The sequence below is a fragment of the Sminthopsis crassicaudata genome, chromosome 2 (assembly GCF_048593235.1).
Source record: "Sminthopsis crassicaudata isolate SCR6 chromosome 2, ASM4859323v1, whole genome shotgun sequence".
Classification (NCBI taxonomy): domain Eukaryota; kingdom Metazoa; phylum Chordata; class Mammalia; order Dasyuromorphia; family Dasyuridae; genus Sminthopsis; species Sminthopsis crassicaudata.
This window is the reverse complement of record NC_133618.1, coordinates 271531388-271552567: the sequence shown is the minus strand read 5'-3', so window position 1 is coordinate 271552567 and position 21180 is coordinate 271531388. Positions and strand designations below refer to the sequence as shown.

The following is a 21180-nucleotide window of genomic DNA, read 5'->3' as shown; positions in this document are numbered from 1 at the left end:
TTCATGAAGCTGAAGATTGTTTACCTCAACTTTGTATCTCCTGGAAAAGGGTTTTGCATGCTTTGGTTTTTTAATATTTACTGGATTGAATTAAGCAGTTACCTATAAGTAAGTATAGCCCTAGCTAGCATGTTTTCTTGATTCTAGTTTCCTATAAACCTTGATTGAAGTTAGTGGCTTTCTCTCCAGCTCTACCACATGGGAACCAGAACCAGTTCTGGTTAGCAACAGGTTTTTCCTGAATTTTTTTTGAAGAGGGCTGCTTCTTTACCCCACCCCATTTACTTCTTTAATGGCATCAGCCACAACCTATTTCCCAAGAAAGCTCCCTGCCCTATATAATCCCTTTTGTTTCTCCTGAGCTACTTTTAAAGGCAGAGAGACTGGGTAGGAAAACAGACTTTTAACAATGTTAGGTCTCCCTATATACTTACATGCTCCACTCCACATAGGCCCAAGACATACTTCTCTGTGGCTTTGGGGAGGAAAGGTGAGAAATCAGTATCACAGGCTCCTAACTTTTCTCCTTACCCCCTCCAAACCCAACAAAAGATAGTACTTTATAGAAATATGAAGAAAGGACTATTTCCAAATGGCTGTTCTGAGGTTTGTTTTTATTTCTGTGTTTAAACAGCATCTAACAGCCTGGAAACAATACCCCACCCTCCCGAGGAAGACTACTATCAACCCTTTCTCCCACAGCCGTCTCTGCCATGGAAGTGGTGGCAATCAATAATAACCCCTTCCCCCAGAAACAGCCCTCTGGCCTCAATTCCTCCCACTTCAGTAGCTCTGAATGGGAGCAGGCAAAAAGAGGAGGCTTCTGTTAAAGGCAAAGTCAGGAGAGAGGGACTCAGCAGGGAAGAAAGAAGTGGGACCAGAAAGCCCTCTGGGTTTAGACACAGCTGCCTTTGTTAGTGGGATTAGGATTCTTGTAGCATGCTCCAAACAGAACGTGAAGGGTGGAAAGAAGCTGCCATCCCTCCCAGGACCAGACTCGGCTGGTCCCACCAGTCCTTCCACAGACCTCACCACTCCCCTTCTTCTCAAGGGAAGGACACCTGGTAGCCTGACGCCTTCCAGCTTCCCGCATAGGTGTGACCGAGGGAGCACCCCACAAGGATGGCCCGTTGGCCGGGGAGACCCCCAGGCTTGCCGACAGAGGGCTATTCAGACCTGAGTATCCCGATATCCAACCCCACCTACACGGGGAGAGGGGCTGGCCCTCCCAACCTCCCTACCTCTCCCACCTGCACGGATGTGATGTAAACTACCTCTACCTTGAAGAAGCCGTACCTAGAATTCACCACCAGTAGCCTGGGCAGAGCTGCCTCCCAGGCTGGGCGGCTCAGCACATGCACTAAAGCGGCGGGGTGGGCCCCCTGGGGAGGGAAGGGGTGAACAGCGCCACTCATCTCCTCTCTATCCCGGCCCCCACCCACTGTAACCAAGGGGATATAACCACAGAGTACCAGCTGCCAGGGTCCAGACAACTAGGCCCCACTTGCCTCCCCCCTCCCCACCCGAATGGAATGAGCCTGTGCCAGGCTGGCCAGACCCCAGTGACTGGAGGAAGAGCTGGGATTGGGCGATTTGGTCATGTCAGGCTTCCAAAGCCCAGGCCCCAATCTAGCTTGGGAGGGACTACCACAGGAGCCCCCACACTTCTGACCGGGTTGAGACAAGGTGGGGGAGGGGCTTTGCTAGCCAGCCAAGCCGGCCAGACTCCTGCCCTTGCCCCCAAAAGACGCCCATCCATTTGTTAGGCTAACAGCCTCTATGAGCTAATAGGCCCTGCTAGAGGAGCATCTGCCTCTGGGCCTCCCCACAGGCCCCCTCAGGGTCCTCCCCAGACTGCTCAGCCGGCCCTCCAGGGCTAAGGATATAGCGATAGTCACTGGGAACACCCCCTACTGGTCCTGCACCGTTGTTGTTCCTGTCCCCCTCCTCAACAGCCTGGTCCCCACCCAGCTGGTCACCCCCTTCTGCTTGCTCCTCAGCCCTCTCAATATTGATGTAAAGAGGGTCTCGACTGGCGGAGAGAACAGACATTCGACCCAGGATCTCTTCTAGCTCCATCCGGAGAGTCAGGAAACTAGGGCGCTGCTTGGGGTCCGAGCACCAGCACTGGTACATGAGCTCATAGCTGCAACAAAAAAAAGAGAGGCTGCTGAAGAGGGGGAGAAAAGGACCTCCATCCTCCCTTCCAAAGCTATCGCCCTCAGAATTTCTGAGAGGCCCCAAATCCTACCTACCAAGTAAGGTCTGCCTTGCAATTCAACAGATATACCTATAGTTAAGTAAAAGCCATTTCAATGTGCTAGGCTGGCAGGCCAAAAGGTGTCATCCGGTTATCTTCTAAAATCAGAACCCCAGGGGCTGCAAAAATCCTACCTAAAGAAGCCTGGACTGTTCAGAGCCAACTCCTTGGTATTCCTGCCTGGCCATGGCAGAAATTTCTGGAAGCCAGGAATTACTGCACCTACACACCTCTGGGCCAAGTGCCTGCACCCATGCGTGCTCCCAGAGCCCCCCAAAGTGATTAAGAAGGGAGGAAATATCATCATGGCCACCCCACCACAGGTCGTGGGAAAGACCCGAATCCCTGCTCGAGGCTTTGGCCAGGACAGTCTCAAAGTTGACTAAGCCAACTGGCGTCTGTCCACTGTGATGCATGGGCCAGATGCCAGCTCCCTTCATCCCTCCCCTGGTAGCACCAACCACTGACCAGGAAGGAGCTGAGCCAGGGACCAAAAGGCTATTAATAGTTGAAGAAGTCTTTGCTGCTTCTTCAACTGTGGAGGCTGTGTAATAAGAAGCTGATATTTATGTAGTCTTTAAAAGTTTGTAGCATGGGGAGGTGGGTAAAGAAATCAAGTCATGGAATAAGAAAATCTGTGTTCGAGTCCCAGCCACCTTTGGTACATTCTGATTGTGAGATCCTGGGCAAGTGATCTCTGTGCTAGGCAACTTTCTAAGCCTGTGCATTACAGGGAAGCTGCCAATCTAAATTGGGGAAGGGAGTTTCCTCACCCGGGAGATTCCCTATGCCAGTGAAATCACAGATCCACTCTCATCCTTTAAAATTTGCAACACGATTTACAGACATGGCCTCCCAGCTGCCCCACAAACAAGACACTCCATTTCTTGGCTTCTGGCTGTCCCCACATGCCTGGAATTTCTCTCTACTCTCCTCTGACTACTGACCTCCCTACCTTCTTTAAGTCCCAACTAAAATTATATCCCTTCAGAAAGTCTTCCCAACCCCCTTAATTTCAGTACCCTCCTTCTGTTAATTATTTCTTATTTATCCTGAATCTAGCTTGTCCAGACATACTTGTACTTCCCCATTAGATGGCAAGCTTCTTGTCCTTTCCCTTTTTTGTATCCCCAGGCTCAGCTCAGTGCCTAGCACATTGTAGGTGCTCCATAAATGTTTACTGAGGCTCAGAAAGCTTATGTGATACAACTAGTAAGTAGTTACACACCTAGTGAATGTTAGAATGAAGATTTGAACCCAGGATTCTCTTATCTCCAGGGAGTGCCATGTTCTCACTCTCTGTGTCTGTTAAGATGGAATCTCAAAATAAGAACTTTCTCTTTTCCATTCTCTCTAATCCTTCTTGTTCACTACAAATGAGCCTCAGGTGATTCAACAGGATTTAGTGTCTATTTCTGTCCATCCCTTCCCTGCTGAGCTCTGTTTCCCAAGCCTAGAGCCAGAATGAGCAGAAAGTTGACATCCACTTGAAATTTTCTGTCAGAGATGAAGGTGGAATCCTCAAAACTATACACTGTGGAAGGAATTTGTCCCTTCCCTAAAACCACTATGGATGTCATCCTGCTTTTCTGTCTCTCAGGTCAGAACAACTCTAGCTTCCATGCACATTCTGAAAAAACCCGGTTCTGGGTGGAGGATTCCAAGTCACTATAGAGCGAGCTTCAGGCTGACACTGATTTTACATCTATCCGGCCTCTTCCTCCTCTCCCCCACATAATACACTCTGCTTACTACACAAGGAGGCCTCTCTGCTCCCTCACTCCCCCCATCTGAATGGTTAAGTCCTTCCAGAAAGAAAGAAGGCTGGTCGTTTCTCTCTAGGACTCCTGTTTTCCAACCTTAAGCCTTTTCCAGACTCTAGGACCCTTCACCAGCAATCAGTGGGGGTTCTGAAGGAACTATTCTTTCCCCAACAATCAACCCCCTCTTTGGAAAGACAAGGATTATAGCAGAACAGTGAAGGGAGGAAAGTAGAGACCCCCACTGGCAGCTGCAGTCCCAGTCTTTTGAGAGGTAAGAAGACTCCTATAGGCATTTCATCATTTCTCCTCCCCCACCCACTCATTCTGAGTAAAAAAAAAACCTCTTAATCTAGGGGAGGTATCTTTTTTTTTCCTCTCTCTTTCTTTTTAAATACCAGCAGTAAAAGTTCAAACTAGCCTGACCCTGGGAAAGGAGAAGGGATAAGAGAGAAACTCTGGCTTCTCTCTACAGAATCTCTTTCTGGCTTCTGTCTCTGGGATTAGGAGAGGTTAGATTTCTTCTTTATTTCTGGGAAAACTGGAGAAGGTATAAGGAGAGGATAATGTGGGAAAATAGTAGAACAGGAGAGTTAAAGGAAATAAGGAGCTACGAGACAGGAAAAGCATGATTTTTTTTATTAAACTACCTCTAAAAAAAAATGAGAAAATCATTTCTAGAGTGAGGAGAGGAGAGAGAGACAGAGCCTTCATGAAATTGTTAAGGAATTAAAAAATCTTTTCTAGAGGGAAAAGAAAAGAAAGGAAGAGAGACAGAGAGATAGAGAGGCAGAGACTTCATGAAACTGTTAAGAAATTTAAAAATCATTTCCAGAGGGAGAGGAAGAGAGAAAAAGACAGAAATAGAAAGGAAGAAGAGACAGATACTGCAGGAGAGAGATCCAACTCCGTCTGTTTGGGAAAATGACAGGAATTCAGTTTTTAAATCAGAGGACTTTAGTGATCCTGGGGAAGTCCTCTCTCTTTGTTTCTTCAACTATAAAATGAGGAGGTTGGACTGAAAGGCCCCTGAAGTCCCCTCTAGCTTTAGATTTATGATTTCAACATCCCTCAGCTGGTCATCATTCAGGGATCTCTATCAGAGATCATGATTACATACGATCACTAATCCACCCCAAGGGTAACTGTGTTCTAAGGGTCTTCCTTTCCCCTACTGTCCCTATCTAACTTTCTGGAGACACTCACACTTCCTCGAGACATTCTGGTGGCTGCTTCAGACGGTTCCCACTGATGAGGTAGTTGTAAATCTCAGCATTTTCAATACCGGCATAAGGTGTTTGTCCCCGAGTCATTATCTCCCACATGGTCACACCAAATGCCCACTGGAACAAAATCAGTCAAAAAAGTTGTCAAAGCCAGGTCTGCAGGGGCAGAAAAACCCATGACCTAAGGACAGGGCCACCACTGGACAGGAGACTTCATGTGAGGGCAACCAGTCCCACTCCTAAAGGGGAAGGAGAAGGGACCTTACCCACTGTAAGGGCAAACAATCCTGGCTTCTGTGTGTTGGTCCCCGCCCTAATTCTGCTCTGCAGTCCCTCCGACCCAAACCACCCAAATTCCTGTTCCATTTGGCCCGGGATCCTTCTACTCACCACATCACTATGCACTGTGTACAGGTTATCAGCCAAGCTTTCTAGGGCTAGCCATTTGACAGGCAGTTTCGAAGCACAGCCCTGCCGGTAATAATCACCACTGTATATTTTCCGAGACAGGCCAAAGTCAGCCACACACACAGTCATGTCCTCAGCTAGCCTGTAAAGAGAGTGAAGTGTCTGCAATCAGTGAGCTGACCCTGCCCCCTTTCTCCTCAGAGACTCTCAAGTTGCCAGTCTCTAAATTGGCTTTTATGTTGACCAGAAACAGACACAATTCTGGACACAATAGCCAAGCCAGGACTGACAGCAGTTATCCAGGCCCCTACCATCCTCCTAATTTAACTGCATTTCATTCTTTTAATGGAAGCGCTACTGGGCGGCTCACTACTGTATCTTCTCTATGACCTCCACTCCCACCCCTTCGGGTCTTCTGATAGCTCACTCACATGCAATTCCGAGCAGCCAGGTCCCTGTGGATGAAGTTCTGGGAGCTCAGGTACTCCATGCCACTGGCAATGTCCACCATGAATCGGATCAGTGTCTGCAAAGGCAGGTTCTAGCCAGGAGGAAACAAGCAAGCTTAGTCCTGGTCCTGCCACAAACAGCTGAACACAGAGTATGGAAATCCCCTCGATCAAAGAATTTCCTCAGTTCGTTTTCCCCCTCAGGAAGAAGGAAAGAGTGAAGGGCTTTTGCCAAGGTGAGGTTCTGGCAAAAGCTAAGAAAAAACTAGTCAGGAGAAAATGGGAATTGGTTCAACCATTCTGGAAAGCAGAAGTTGCTCCCAAAGCTATTAAATTCCTCTACATGTCCTTTGAGTTATATACATCTACTAAGTCTGTACCTTAAAAAAGAGTAAATATAGAAGAAAAAGGTCATACATGTACAAATACATACATAGTAGCTCTTTCTGTGGTAAAGAGTAAGGGGAATGGCTGAACAAAGTTTTAATATTATACTGTAAAGAAACATAAAGAGAAGAAAATAATTTCAGAGAAAGCCATATAAATGCTAATGCAAAGTGAAATTAGTAGAATGAGAATCTGTTATATATGACACTATAGATACTCTATGCATATAAAAACAAAATGAACACTTTGGAAAACTTAAGAACTCTAATAAATACAATGGCCTATCATGATTCTAGAAAACTAAAGATACTAATTTATTACCTGAAAGGAAATAGATTAAATATGCAGAATACTCATTTTGAACCTAATCAATGTGACAATTTATTTTTCTTGATTATGTATATTTTGTTATAAGAGTTATTTTTTTTAGGGAAGGATTAATGGGAAAAATGTTTTTTAATTTGAAAAAAGAAAGAAATCAAATCTCTTTGTAGAATGAATATCGCCTTATCCTAGAATACTCAGTGGGCTTCCCTAGGCCCAAAAGAGAATATTCTTGCTAGGCTCACAGCTAAGAATTCTTCCTTCTTCTCTTAAATTCTCCTGAGAAGCTTCTGAAAAGTTCCCTGTCCTTGCTTCATCTCTTGCAACCACGTCTCAACTCCTCCTCATCTCTCCTAGTCTTGCCTATGAAGCACCTTCCTCTCCCAAATGCTCTTTCTCCCATGTTCCTTTTCAGCCTACACTCAAATGCCTCCAACGCAAATACTCACAAAAGGGTTTTCTCCTATTCGGGAGGCAAGCAGAAAAGCATGTAGGTCCCCATGCTTCATGAAGGGCAGGATCACCATGGGGATAGGCAAGCGGCCCTTGGCACGGCTCCGAAGGCTCACCCCTGGGTTTGGTGAAAAGAAAGGTGGAGAAAGGTAAGGGATTGGTTATTTGGACAAACGGAAATCTCTGGTCAAAGAGTTTGTGTGAATGGGCCGGTATATCATTATGTGACGGGCCAGAAGACAGAGAGTATGCTGTGTCCCTACTCCCTTTCCTGTCTCATAATAGGTCTCCTATGCTTTCCTGGACTCAGTACCCAGCATTCTCTCCAGCTTCTCCAATTTAAGACTATGTTGCCCTAGTGAATAAGAGATATGAGCCACCTGGAAGATGCCCCTCTGGACATTTCAAAGGTTCTTGAATCAATGTCTCAACCACTCTTGATAATTCCCAGATATCAGCCCGGGAGAAGGAACCAAACAACCCAAAATTGGGGTTCCTTATAATGACCTTTCCCTATACAAGATCCCACTATTCCTCAGAAAATTTGACTCCCGGGAGCTGCTCTTAAGATCACTAATTTAAAGAGAATAGGATTGTCAGAGGCCTTCTAGTCCACTTCTCTCATTTTACAGATGAAGAAATCAGAAGAGTTTAATGTCTCTACTTACTGACTTTACCCAAGGTCATATGATAGTGTCAGAGATGGGATTCCAATGCGGGTCTTCTGATTCTACTAGTCAGTGCCCTTTTCAGTCTCTGAATGCAGAAAACACTCTAAGCAAGATTTCTCAGCTAGGGTGCTCTACTCCCTGGTCTCATCACTGACCATTCACCTGACAGAGCCAATGTCTTCTCTTTCTGTTGTCTTTCCTGTAGGTGCTCCTGTCTCTGACCACCCCCCACGTGCCCTCTGCACCAGACTCCCTTGGGGATCATCTCACCAACAAGCTTGGCCACATGTGGGTGGTTAAATTCTTTCATGCAAGCAGCTTCTCGAAGGAACTCTTCAATGTCACTGGAGTTGATGATGTCCGCTAGGAAGATGAATAGGAAACAAGAAGTGAGAAGAGCCTCCCAAAGGCAGGCCCCTCCCATTAAGCCTTCTAAGTGTCCCCAAGGATCCTAGTTCCACTATAGGACATGGCTTTCCTAGGCCAGGACCAGGGAGCCGATAAGTTGCCAGAATCACAGATAGTTCAAGAGTCAAACTCAAGGAAGAAGTGTTATTCAAGAAAGACCAGACAGAAGCAGATCCTAGAGCCAATGCTAACTTCCTGAGCTTGCCCTCAAGAGCTCTCACTTCAGAGCTGCCAAAGGTGCAGAAGTGGGCTTGGCTTGGGCACTCCCTCCCAAGGCTGGAAACCACATCCTTCAGCACTGTACCCCACTCACCTTTGAGCATTTTCACTGCCACCTTTTCAAAGGAGCCATCCTCCTGCTTCAGCTGGGCTTCCCTCACTGACCCAAACTCCCCTAAGGATGAAGCCAGGTAAGTGTGAGACTCCTCTAGCATCTGCTCCTAAGCTATCCCCTGAGAGGTAACTAAGCCTCACAGACAGGCTCACTCTCCTGTTTCCTCCCAGAGGGCTCCCCAAAGGGTATGGCTGGGCTCCAGAACGAGTCATCTGAGAAACATAGACTTGGAAGTTGGCTTAGTACCAAAGAGCCACAGAATCCTACAACTGGCTATCGGTAGAAAGAGCTTATAGAGTGCAGATTCCACTTCATCTTCCCTGGCCATCACTAAGCTTCCTAAATTTAGGGTGGTTCCTGTCAAGTCCTCCTGATGCACAAAAGCCCCTTTTTTAGCCCTGTCCCAGAGAGTATCGATTGTAACAATCCTCACATAGCACTTAGACACACTCCCACCTCCCTCTGGAAAAAGGTTTCACCCTCAAAGGAGATGATCCAACACCTGACCTTTGCCCAACATCCGGCCCAAGGTGAACTTCTGCTCCGGGATCAGCACATCCTCCAGTTTGTCTTTCAGTTCATCACTGATACCCAGGCTGTCCACTGGAAAGGAAGAAAAGCAGTAAAAACCCCTGAGAAGTTGGATAGTGACTGGGACACTACCCCTCTTCAAGCATAGTGACTGAATCATCCCCAAATCAAATATCAAATGAGGGGCAGGAGTTCACAAAAACAAGAAGGGTCTAAAAGGACAGCCCGGGGGGGGGAGGACTGACAGGTGAGACTTACATGTGGCCTCAATTCGTTCTGGACCTTCCCTATTAAAGGATCTGGCAGCACGGAAATGAACAGCAGGCTCCCCACGGGCCATGACACTATCAAAGGCTTGCCTGGTGGGACACAGGATGTGAGGAAGAGAGAAAGAGCCAGGACTCAGGCTATTTATCTGTGGGGATCCCAATTTCATGTTTCTGGACACCAATCCAGGCCCATTCATACCTACCCAAACCGTGTTTCCTTCCTTCTTTTGCGTAACAGGATTAAGGCCAGGGCAGCAGCTGTCACAAGTGCTGTCAGAACGCCCAAGACTACAGGCACCCAAGATGTGCGACTGTGAGGGGGGCCCTGCTGGCCTGGAGGGAAAAGCAGATGGGTTCCTAGTACATGGCCAGTAGAGAAGCCCCTCAGAACACTCCCAGGAAGATATCTGACCTGCTCAGGCTCATTTTTAAAAGTCAGAATAAGAAGCCACCCAATAAGGAAAAGGACCCCAGAAGACAACCACATTTAAAACAGGGCTCTCAAGCATTTTGTTGTCATGGAATCCTTTGGCAATCTAAAAACCTATGGACTCATTTTCATAATAATATTTTAAGTGTACAAAATACACAGAATTACAAAATAAACCAATTATATGGAAATAGTTATTAAGTATATATTTTTTTAATTTGCTGGCTTTAGGTTGAGAACCCTAGGTGTAAAAGGGCATAGGAAACTTAGGGCTTTAGTAAGTTTCTTTCCTCCCAAAGTGATCTCCCATCTCTGGCCCTGACCTTGTTTGCTTGGATCTAAGATATAGAATATCTGCCAAATATAGCAAAAAATGGGAACCACGCTTCTTCCAAGCCCACCCAGCAGGAAACCAGGTTGTTCAGACAGATCCCCTGCTCCCCTTTTTGTCTCACCAGCATGGTCCCGATAGGAGACAAGCAGAGGCTGGCTCCAAGGACCACAGCCAACTTCGTTGGAGACACACACTCTGGCTGTCAAGTCCTTCAGGGGGTCCCAGCCAGTCAGGTTGACTTTAGTTCCTAGAACAGTCAGCTCACCCTGCAGCCCAGAAAAGCCCCCACCCCAAAACAAAACTTGAGGAAGTAACCACAGAGCTAAGACAAGCAGATGATGGTCAAGCTGAAGGCTGAGGGTTGACAGATAGGATGGGTCAATTTTACAGCATCCAGGGAGTCCATCACGTTTCTGACTTCAAGGAGCTGGGTAGTATTCCCAGCAGCACAAACATTTCACATCAGCTTACAAAGGTGGGGGATGGGGACAAAGGAACTAAGGACTGAGGGAGGGAAGCATAACACTATCTGTATCCTCCCCCAGTTCATGCAGGAATGTGTTGCCTGCTCTGCATACAAAGTGGCAGCAGTGGAAGAATTTTAGGGAGGTGCAAATTTGAGAAATAGCCCACTGATTTCTGAGAAGATCCCCTCCTCCCAGGGAGGTCTTGGGTCCCAAAAGGACTTGGAAACAGGGAGTCCATCTTTTTTTTTTTTTTTTTTTTTTTTTTGTGAGTTCCTGGTCCTGGGGAAGGAGGAGAGCCAAGAAGACCGATTAAAGTAGTTTAGGGGTTTTTCAACTCTTACCTGAGTCCCATTTTCTTGAATCCAGGATACTCTATAAGGTCCCAGAGGGCTCTCACTAGAACTCTCAGGAATGACTTCTTCCCACTCCAAGATCAGACCATAGTCTGTTCGAATGGCATGGAGGTTCTGAGGGGCACTGGATGGGGCTGGACCCAAGAGAAAACAATCACAATGTCACTCAAATCTCCTATCTCCACCACAGCCTCCCTACTCTATCTGAAGATCTCACTTCAGTATTTTATTGTTTCCAGAAAACAATAAGCACTAAGTCCCTAGTGTGTTCAGTAAGGATGGAGATGGTGAAAGTGGAAAAGGTAAGGGTCTTGCTTCTAGCCTAATTCTGCCTGTATTCCCTGGTCTCAGTTTCCACCTTTCTAGCTTCTAGTTATACACTTTACTCTGGAGGGAAACAGGGAAACCAGAAGGTTACACATTCTTTGGGAGGATGGGAGTAATAGAAAAGACAAAATAGAATATCAAGGTATGTTATCTTCCTTTCAATGGAATTTTAGAGCTGATAGGGACTTCGGTTCAAACCTTCAATGTTATACATGAGGCAAATGAAGGGTAGGAATTGTGGCTTGCCCACAGTTTAACCTATAATCCTCCTGATGGGAGGAACCCATCACTCCTACTCTGAATACATTTCCACAATAGAGACCTTAGCTCTCTCAAGCCTCTGCCTCTCCAATTCCTTACCCAGGCCGTGGGTCTGGAAGGGTACCCAGTCTGCATATGGGGAAGGTCCCAAGGCATTGGTGCATCGAACTCTTAAGCTGTAGTTGGTGGCAGGTTCTAAGCCCCGAAGTAAACAACTAAACGGTGGCACCGGAACCACCACGGCCAGGACCTCCCAACCTCCTGGAGCCTCCGTTACCTGCACAGAAATTGGAGAAAGAAGGCGTTGGAAGCCACAAGTCAGGGAAGGAGGAGTAGGAGATGAGAAGGAAAAACAGGGAAGGTTTTAGCCTTGAACTATTGCTTCCTTGAATTTAATCTTAAGGAATCTTCCCTCCCTTCCCCCCCACAGAGGAACATTTCAATCAGTGCATGAGTTATTTAGCACTTAACACATGGGAGCTCTGCTGGAGCTCAGAGGGAGCCCACATGAGCGCACAAAGCATACTCTGATGAGAGAATACGCCCTGGCCATCCATCTGGGTTCTGCTATGGTATAGAACTCCAGCCTAGGGAGTACTGGTCACAAGACCATGACTCATCATCAACCAGGTGCTGGTCTGACAGACAGAACAAGGCAGTCCTGTAATCTCCACCTTCAGCTTTCCCCAGACGAGCCCCTCCCAGAACTGTACCTGGACTGTGCAGGAGTGGAGCAGAGCTCGGCCATCGGAGTCAGGAATCCAGGCCACACTGGCATTGTTGCTAGATAGTCGGGTCACTGTTACATTAGAAGGTGCTGCTGGAAGAGCTGCAAAAGGAAGGAGATCTGAGGGTCAATCTCTGGTGGTCTGAGAGGGTTTTTTTTTTTTTTGTTTTGTTTTGTTTTTTTAATGTTTCTTGACTTTTTTGCCTCTCATCCTTTCATGGGGTTATAAGATGCTTCCTTAGATTCCCTGGGGGCTGACCCCAAGATTGGAAAATATTAAAACTGAACAGGGCTGCTCAAAATCCCCATATGCATCTGCCTCTAGTCATACTGACTGCTCTCTCTCTCTATTCTGTGTTTCTTTCCCTTACCTTCTCTTCCCCATTCCCTTCTCCCTCTCTCTGTCTCTCTGTATCTGTCTTTCTTTGTCTTTCTCTCTCCCTCACTTTCTCCTCCCCCCATTCTTTCTTTCTTTCTCTCTCTTTTCCGGTCTGTCTCCTTCCCTCTCTGAAAAGAGAGAAAGAGAGATAATGGAAGCCACAATGTCAGGAAGCTTAAAAAGAGAACATGAAGTATAGAAGACAAGAAAGAAAAATAAGACGTTAAGCCTTGAGCTAATGCTTCCTTGAGTTAAATCTTAAAAGAATCTTTCCTCCTTTCCCCACCACAGACAAGCATTTCAACCAATATATAAGTTATTTAGCACCTAATGGGACTCTGATAGAGCTCAGAAGCCCACACAAGTGCAAATCTCTCCCCTCTCCCCCCCATTTTTCTCGCCTTCTCTCTCTCTCCTCTCTGTTTTCCTCCCCCTTTCCCTCTCTCTCCCTGTCCCTCACTCCCTCTTCCCCCCTCTCCCTCTCTCCTTCTGTCTCTCTCTCTCCTTCCCTCCCTCCCTCTCTCTCTTTCCCCCTTTTCCTCTCCCTCTCCCTCTCCCTCTCTCTCTCTGTCATAGCAGGAAACACAGAATAGCTGCCATGCCTGGAACAGAGCCTGGAACAGAGTATGAGGCCATCTCTGTGATGTAGTCTCTGCGACCAGAAGCCTGCCAGACCAAGGCCAGTGATGTGGGGGCAGGGAGGTGGGGAAAAGCTTCTCCCCCACAAATGGAAATGACACATCTGTTTCAGCAGCAGTCTGCCTTTGTCATGTATAGGTATCTCGCTCAAAGATACAGATCTCTCACACACACACTGAAAGAGCCCATTTTCCACATCCCTTCTTCTAGAGACAGTCTATTCCAAAACATCCCACTGATCACCAACCTGAGCAGAGCTTCACTAGCACCATTCCTCCCTCTGACAGGGATGAAAGAGGCAAAGGGCAGGCCTGAGTTCTGGCCAGCTCCAGCTGTTCCTCCTCCCAGGGAATCAGCTTCGTGATGGGGAATCTGCTCTGTGACGTCAGGTTTCTATTCTCATCTCGGCTACGGCTGTGCCTCAGGTGCTCCCACTACAGGGGCTAGGGACACACGCCAAGCAGTTGCCCCTCCCCCCAGACCTCAGCCAAGAAGGCTCCCAGGAGTGAGAAGAGCTGGAGGCCAAGAGGTAAAGCTTCCTCTCTGTTTGCAATTATAATCTTTCCCTCCACTGCATTCCCCTCCTCGGTCGGGAGCTCACACACACAGACAGACACAGACAGATACACACAGACACACACACAGATACACACACATACAGATACACACAGACACAGACACACACGCACACTCACAGATACACACAGACACACACACACACACACACACTCACAGATACACACAGACACACACACACACTCACAGATACACACAGACACAGACACACACGCACACATACATTCACACACACACACACACACCCTTACCTTGAAGATAAACTGTAGCTAGGCGGGAAGAGGCCAGACCTTTCAGGTTATGGGCTTCACAGGAGAACACAGTACTCTGGGTCACCCCTGAGGATCACACAGAGAACCCTGGTCAGGCTAAGGATGCCCAGTGAGCCTGGGAATAGGGCATGGTGCGGGTTTAAAGAATTGGTGAGGAGATAAAGGGAAGGGATAACTCAGATCTTGAGGGCCAAATGACAAGGAAGATAAGAAATGCCTTTGAAATCCTTCAATATAGGAAAGAGATGCTAAATTTCCTCCTCTGAATATCCCACCCTGCTAATTTAATCTACCCTCACAGATTCCAAGTTTTGCAATTGTTCTACAAATCTCTCTTTATTTTCTTTCCCAAATAAACTGTAAGCTCGTAGGGGGTGGGAACTATTCAAGGTCTTTAGTATCTCACTATGATGCCTCATGGGCTCTGTGTGTATTAGGAACAAGAATGCAACAAATGCTTCTTGACTGAAGTCTTCTCTTCCAGCTTCCTACAAAGAAAAACTGAAGAGAATCTTGATTTCCTCTCTCCATGATCATCTCACTCACTACCTGTTGCCCTGCACTTTGCCTCCATCACCAGTCTCACCTTGGAAAGCCAGGCTGTCAGTCCAGCACTGTCCAAAGCTGCCAATTGTCTCCTTTCCCCAATTGCCATTCACCAGGACAAGCAGCCCTTTCACTTCTTGCTTTCCTCTCGAGATCCTCAGCAGTTTGGAGACTTGTGAAATTTGACCCAGACAGCCCATTTCCACTCTCTGCCAAACTCGCTCAGAGAGGAGTCTCCAGCCTCTTCCTCTCACCCCCCCATTCAAAACTCAAAGAGAAAATGTAAATTTTGTTTACAGAACTGTGTTTCACAAATGTAGGTGCAGTGATATGCATTCAGGGACTTCTGGGTATGATAACAATTACAGTTATCTCACATTTAAACAGTGCTAGAAGGTTTAGGATGTAAAGAATACATAGTCTCTAGGAATCTTGAAAATGACTCTGAGATCAGTGCTATTATTATTCCAATTTTACTGATGAGGAACCTTGAAGAAGAGACAGGTTTAAGTGACTTGCCTAGGTAGACCAGCCAATAAGCTATCGAAGGCAGGATTTGAACCCAGGTTTTCTGGAGGCCAGCTCCAGCACTGTATCCCCTACAGTGCCTCTATATGGAAATGTCTGGGAATAGAGATTGATCAGATGAAACTGATCAGGGTAAAAAAGCTACCGTATGGTTTCTCCCCTTCTGCCAGACTTTCCTCCTACTCGAACATGGGCTGATTCCTGATTTCTTCCTTGGGGGTGGAGCTGCACGAAGTTCCCCTATTCTTCTCAGGAATGATTGTGTCTGCTCTGTTTCCAGGGTCAAAGGAGGAAGAACCCTTAACCAGACCCTTCCCCAGCTTGCAGTCTGAGCTACTACAAAAGGTGCATTCTGCCCAGAGAATTAATGAACCTTTCTGCTAGCAGAGCTCTGGAAGCAAGGCACAGAGGTCAGGAAGCTTGGGACCACTTATCTAGGAGAAACTCAGAAACAACATTTAAGAGGAGAGCTTCTGTGACAGCTACCCCTCTTCTGTCAACCTCTCAAGTCACAGTCAAGACCTGGCTCAGGCTCACTTCCTCAGCTTAATTCTGCCTTTTCTTCTCCATTCCTGAGAGCGATCTCACCTGTCACATTCAAAATGGAGGGGGAGAGAGCTGGTCCTCCCACCTTTGTGCCCCCCCTCCACCAGATGATGGTCACAGGTTCGGGGGGGCCCACTGCTTCACAAGACAGTTGGAAAGGAGCATTAGGGAGCACCGTGAGATCCTCTGGCTCCACAGTGAAATACGGCACACCTAGGAAGAAAGGGTAGTGGGTAGCGACTGATTTTTGCTACCTTCTTAAATATACCAACATGCCCATATTATAAGGATAAAGGGCTCCCCAAGAGTTTTTTGATTAAATGTGGAATAAAGAGACCCCTGAAAAGAGGCTCCCCAATAGCTTTTTGGTGAAATATGGAATAAAGAAATCCCTGAAACCAAAGGCTCCCCAAGAGCTTTTTGATTAAATGTTAAATAAACATCTTCAAAAGAAAGGAGCTCCTGCTGTTTCCAGGGCTATAGAATCTGCACATCTGGAAGGGTTCACCTGGAAGGCCCTCCACCTTAAGAGCTGTAGGAGCCATGGTTGAAGTGAGCCCCCCCATTCATTCCTCCTCTCCTCCTCTTCCTATGCACAGAAGGTATCCCCGGCAAACCCCACGCCCTCTCAGAAGCATTGCTATATCAAAGTTTCTAGAAGAATAAGGGAGAAGGAAGGAGGGCTTGCAGGGGCGGAGAAGTGGGGGAGCTGCTGGAGCTGCTGCTGGGTTGTGCTGACAGGCCCCAGCCCTAGCCCCAGCTACAGTTCCAAGCCCTTTGTTACTTCTTAGTCACTTTGTTTTCTTCAACTGAGCAGAACAGAGCTCGTGCAGCTGCATATCTTCCTCCTCCCCCTCCCCCTGCTCCTCTACTCTTCTCCTGGTCCCAGCAAGCTTGTCAGGGCAGAGTCCGGCCAGGGACAGGGTGCATTAGGCCTGCTGCCCAAAGAACAGAGAGAGCCTTCATCTGTGGCCCATCACAGGGCCCCCTGATGCTGCTTAAGCTTTGCTTGAACCACAGACTCCAAGCTTTTGGGGGGGAGAGAGAAGGATGGGACCATAGAAGGTGGTAGGGGTACCTTACCTACAGACCTGGGAAGTCTGAGACTTTATTTTCCTCCAAGGTCATGGGTTGCCATGGGTAGGTAGAGAAGACCAGGGTAAGATAGTTTATCCCTGGGCTAAGCAGGAGGATAATGAAGCCTTCCCATTTGTTTTCAGGGGCCATGGGCACCCGAAGACATGGGACATGATTTTGTCAGCGTGTCTAGGCTATTTCATCAAGCTCCTCCTCACCTTCTACGGTCAGCCACACTGGCTGGGATGTCTCAGTTTCGCCCCCATCTTCCACCTGGCACCAGTACCGCCCAGCATCCGATCGATCTACTGACTTCAGGCTGCAGTGAGGATAAAGAATTCAGATCACCACCGTAGCAAAGGGAGGGGGCAGTTCTGCTAGCCAAACCCTAGGGATGTGGACTGCTCAAGTCCCTTCTCTGAAAGTACCCAAAGAAAATTAAACAAAAACGCAGGGATTTCATGGAAAGAAGTAGTCCCCAGGACCAAAACAAAAAGAAATTGTCATAAAACCTTCCAGTCTGTTTCATAAAATCGACTTCCTCTAATTATTCTTAGCCATTCTTTAAAGTTCAACTCCAATAATATTAGATTTAGGAAGCATTCCTGGATATCCCTAGACCCCCTCCTGTCCTGTACCTGAGGAAGCCGATCCAGTGCTGCTCACTGATAGGAATGTAAACTTGGTCCACACTCTGCACCAAGGTTCCATCCTTGACCCACTGGATCTCAGGATCCTCTAATCCCTCCACACTGCAGTTCAACTTCACTGGCTGCCCTTGAGATACTGTCAGCTTCAGAGGGGACCCAATGAGCTTCAGGCCTGAGAGAAGGGGAAACAGAATTCAGGTGGGTTAGGGGATGACAAGGACCGAGCCCACTGCTCTGCCCTCCCCAACCCCTGTCCCCTATCTATTTCAGGCTAGTCTTTGGGACCAAGTTCCACCACTTGGAATCCATATCCCCATGGACACTGACGAGAACCTACAACTGACATAAAGGTATGAAGTGGGAGGTTGACTAGTTATCAGAAAAAAGGAAGGAAGAGATTCCCTGGGTGCAGTTTCACCCTGTGCCAGCTCCCTGGAAACCTCTTCTCTATCATTCCTATCTGTTAAGCAATGCTAATTCTCCTCTTTTTACCCCTAGTCATGCTGCCTAAGAGAAAAAGGAAGCCAAGTTCGGGCCAGGATGATGTCCAAGCATCTCCCATTCTCTCCCAACTCCTAAGCAAACTGGGGAGGTAGTGTATCTGGCGAAGAGCATCTCGCCACTCAGCTTCCAGACTATTCTAATAGGGGCGGTGAGACATTCTCACTTAGATTACAGTTGGAAGCTGTTCTGGGAATGACCAGGGTAATTACTTAGAGACCTCAATGCCTCCTCAATATTGCCCTTCTTTGGGAGGCACTGACTCCCACTCTGTTAGAATTAGCTCTCTCCACAACACCCCTTACCAAATAAAAGAAGAAAAAAAGGAGGGGAGTGTTCCCCGAAAGCAGATAACCTTGTGTTTGCAAAAGTACATCAGATCACATACATGGCATCCATCCACTCTATTAATACCTGAATGTGTATGAAGGCTGTAGGTGTGAAGGAAGCAGGAAGAGTGAATTTTGTTAAATGGGCAGGGGGATCCCGGCTGGAATTATGGGCCATTCCCAGACCTCTCAACCTTTTCTCCTCAATGGAAACATTAAAAATAACTGACACATAGTCTAGTCTGTCAAGCTCTTCACAAGTATCTCATTTGATCATTACAATGACAACTCTTATAAGGTAGCTATTATTAACCCCGTTTTGTAAATGGAGAAACTAAGGCTTGGACTTGTGACCTGCTTATGATCTCTTCTCAACTGGTGCAGGATGAACACAGAATTTCTTAACTACATGTCCAGAGCGCAGTATACCACGCTGTACTTCCACAGCACTGTACTCCAGTGCCCCAAGCCTCTGCAAGCACTAGAATTCCACTGCTCAACAGACAGAGAAATCCTTTCTTACAGCCCCACATCATGTGTGAAGAGGTTGTGTATAAGGATATTGGAGTGATATTTCTCGTTTTGTCTTTTCTCCTTTGCTTTGTAACTGACACACAGTCCCTCTCTCTTTGTATGACTCTCTCGGTCTCTGGGTCCCTCTCTCTCTCTGTCTCTCTCTGTCTCTGTCTCTCTCTCTTTCTCTCTCTCTCTCTGTCTCTCTGTCTCTGAGTCTCTCTTTCTCTCTCTCTGTGTGTCTCTGTCTCTCTCTCCCTCCATCTCTGAGTCTCTCTGTCTCTCTCTCTGTCTTTTCTCTCTCTCTCTGTCTCTCTCTCTCTGTCTCTGTCTCTCTGTGTGTCTCTGTCTCTGTCTCTCTCTCTGTCTCTCTCTCTGTCTTTTCTCTCTCTCTCTGTCTCTCTCTCTCTGTCTCTGTCTCTCTGTCTCTCTCTCTCTGTCTCTCTGTCTCTGAGTCTCTCTCTTTCTCTCTGTCTCTCTCTCCTCCTTCTCTCTGTCTCTGTCTGTCTCTGTCTGTCTCTGTCTCTCTCTCTCTCTCTCTGTCTCTCTCTCTCTCTCTCTCTCTCTCTCTCTCTCTCTCTCTCTCTCTCTCTGTCTCTCTCTCTCTCTGTCTCTTTCTCTCTCTCTCTGTCTGTCTCTGTCTCTCTGTCTGTCTCTGTCTCTGTCTCTCTCTCTCTCTGTCTCTCTCTGTCTCTGTCTCTCTCTGACTCTGTCTCTCTCAGGTTCTCTGCTGGAAGCCTGAGAGACACTTGTGCTCCTTTCACCAGAGAGCTGGAAGGTGGGTACACCACACAGATACACTACTCACTCACTCGCGGCTGTTCCGGAGCCTAGGGTCTCCGAACCCCCAGCGCGGAGCGCCCCCCACTGCGGCCCTCCCGTCCGGGTGGGGGGTGTGGTCGGAGAGTTAGAGCCGGCGCCCCTCTCCAGGCTCGCCCTGTGACTCCGGCACCTCGGAGGAGAGGTTCCTGACTTGGCGCTGGTGCTGGCAGAAGCTTTGGGCTTAGCCCCAGACCTGATAAACCGCTCAGTCCAAAGCCCCAACGTTCTCCCAGGTGTCTTCGCCCACACTCTCGGTGTGGTTTTTTTTATTATTTTTTTAATCAAGGGTGTGCCCAAAGGTTTCAGAGAGGCTGAGCCGTGCTGGCGCACGGGGCTGGGAGCCGGGGCATCACGCTTCCCACCGGTGTAAATCCTGATGCCCGGGAGTCCGGAGTGGGGGTGGGGGCCCTTTTGCTACTGGATAGCTTTGGGTAAGAAGGGAACCCGTGTGTACAGTGTGTGAGGGGGCGAGGGATCCTAACACTCCCTAGGAAAGAAAGAAACTGTTCCTCCTGGAAAAGGAGGCGGGAAAATCAAGAGCTCAGTCCCCTGCCTGCAGACCCCCGGCCGATTCCCCTACTCTCACTCCGTCCACCCGAGCGGAGAAAGTTGGGGGTGGGGACACAGGCGGCAGAAGCCCATGGCTGCCTCCCTCCCCCTCCCCAGCGCTCGCTCGCTCGGCCTTCCGCTGCCATCGGAGCTCCCGAGACCCCCGGATGGGTCCCTCAGGCCGCCCTAGTCCGGCCCCGCAGGCCTCGGCTGCCCAGTCCCGGGCTCGGGAGCCGCTCCCCCCGCCCGTCCGCCTTCGCTCCGACTCCAGCCCCCCGGGTCTCCGGCTGCTGCCCCGGCCGCCCCCTCCCCCCGGACCCCCCGCTCCTACCTGCGGCTGGGAGCTCTGGGAGCAGCAGCGCGGCCAGTCCCGCCAGCAACAGCTGCCGGAGCCGGAGCCGGAGCCGGAGCCGGAGCAGCCGCCGCTCCATGCTCCGCCTCAGCGCCATCCGCGACGCCGCCGCACCATGCCCGCCTGGCCCGGCCCGGTCCGCGACGGAGGGGGCGGGGGCGAGGGGCGGGGGGACCGAGGGGGCGGGAGTCTGCGAGCCCGCCGCTGCCCGGGGCCCGGGGAGACCGGCGCGCGCTCGGAGCAGCTCCCACCGCCACGTCCCCGGCGCGAGCTCGCGGCCGGCGCTGCTGCTGTCGCTGCCGCTGCCACCGCTGCCTCCGTCGCCGCTGATTCATGGTCTTCTCTCCGAGCCGCCGCCTCCTCCCCCGGCCCGGCCCAGCCCGGCCCGGGCCGGCCGCTCCCCCGAGCTCGTACCGCCCCCCCGCGGAGCCTCTGGGCGGCTCACTTCACACACACACGTCCCCCTATTCCGGCCAACCACCTTTCCTGAACCCCCCGCCTCAGGCCCTTCCAGTCCGGCCG

The 21180-nt window shown here is 48.8% G+C and overlaps 1 protein-coding gene across 1 annotated transcript; it reads right to left on the bottom strand.

Moving 5' to 3' along the window:
* Positions 1-597: 597 nt before the first annotated feature.
* Positions 598-20923, bottom strand: TYRO3 (TYRO3 protein tyrosine kinase). The gene is made up of 19 exons (XM_074289342.1): positions 20638-20923; positions 17581-17764; positions 17161-17261; positions 15908-16078; positions 14225-14311; positions 12366-12481; positions 11752-11929; positions 11053-11198; positions 10366-10510; positions 9684-9813; positions 9470-9570; positions 9188-9283; positions 8660-8740; positions 8209-8301; positions 7264-7385; positions 6086-6195; positions 5637-5796; positions 5227-5363; positions 598-2146 (listed from the first exon to the last, which is right to left on the bottom strand). Exons 1-19 carry the CDS (start codon positions 20753-20755, stop codon positions 1798-1800), a joined length of 2625 nt encoding a protein of 874 aa, XP_074145443.1. The 5' UTR covers positions 20756-20923; the 3' UTR covers positions 598-1797.
* Positions 20924-21180: the final 257 nt, after the last annotated feature.

Excerpts from the sequence above, each read along its gene's own strand:
- TYRO3 (XM_074289342.1), bottom strand. The coding sequence starts at position 20,755 with ATGGCGCTGAGGCGGAGCATGGAGCGGCGGCTGCTCCGGCTCCGGCTC. Across the intron at positions 11,199-11,751 it reads CTTCCAGACCCACGGCCTGG|CCCCATCCAGTGCCCCTCAG; the intron begins GTAAGGAATTGG and ends TCTTGGGTCCAG. Across the intron at positions 7,386-8,208 it reads ACATGTGGCCAAGCTTGTTG|GGGTGAGCCTTCGGAGCCGT; the intron begins GTGAGATGATCC and ends CACCAAACCCAG.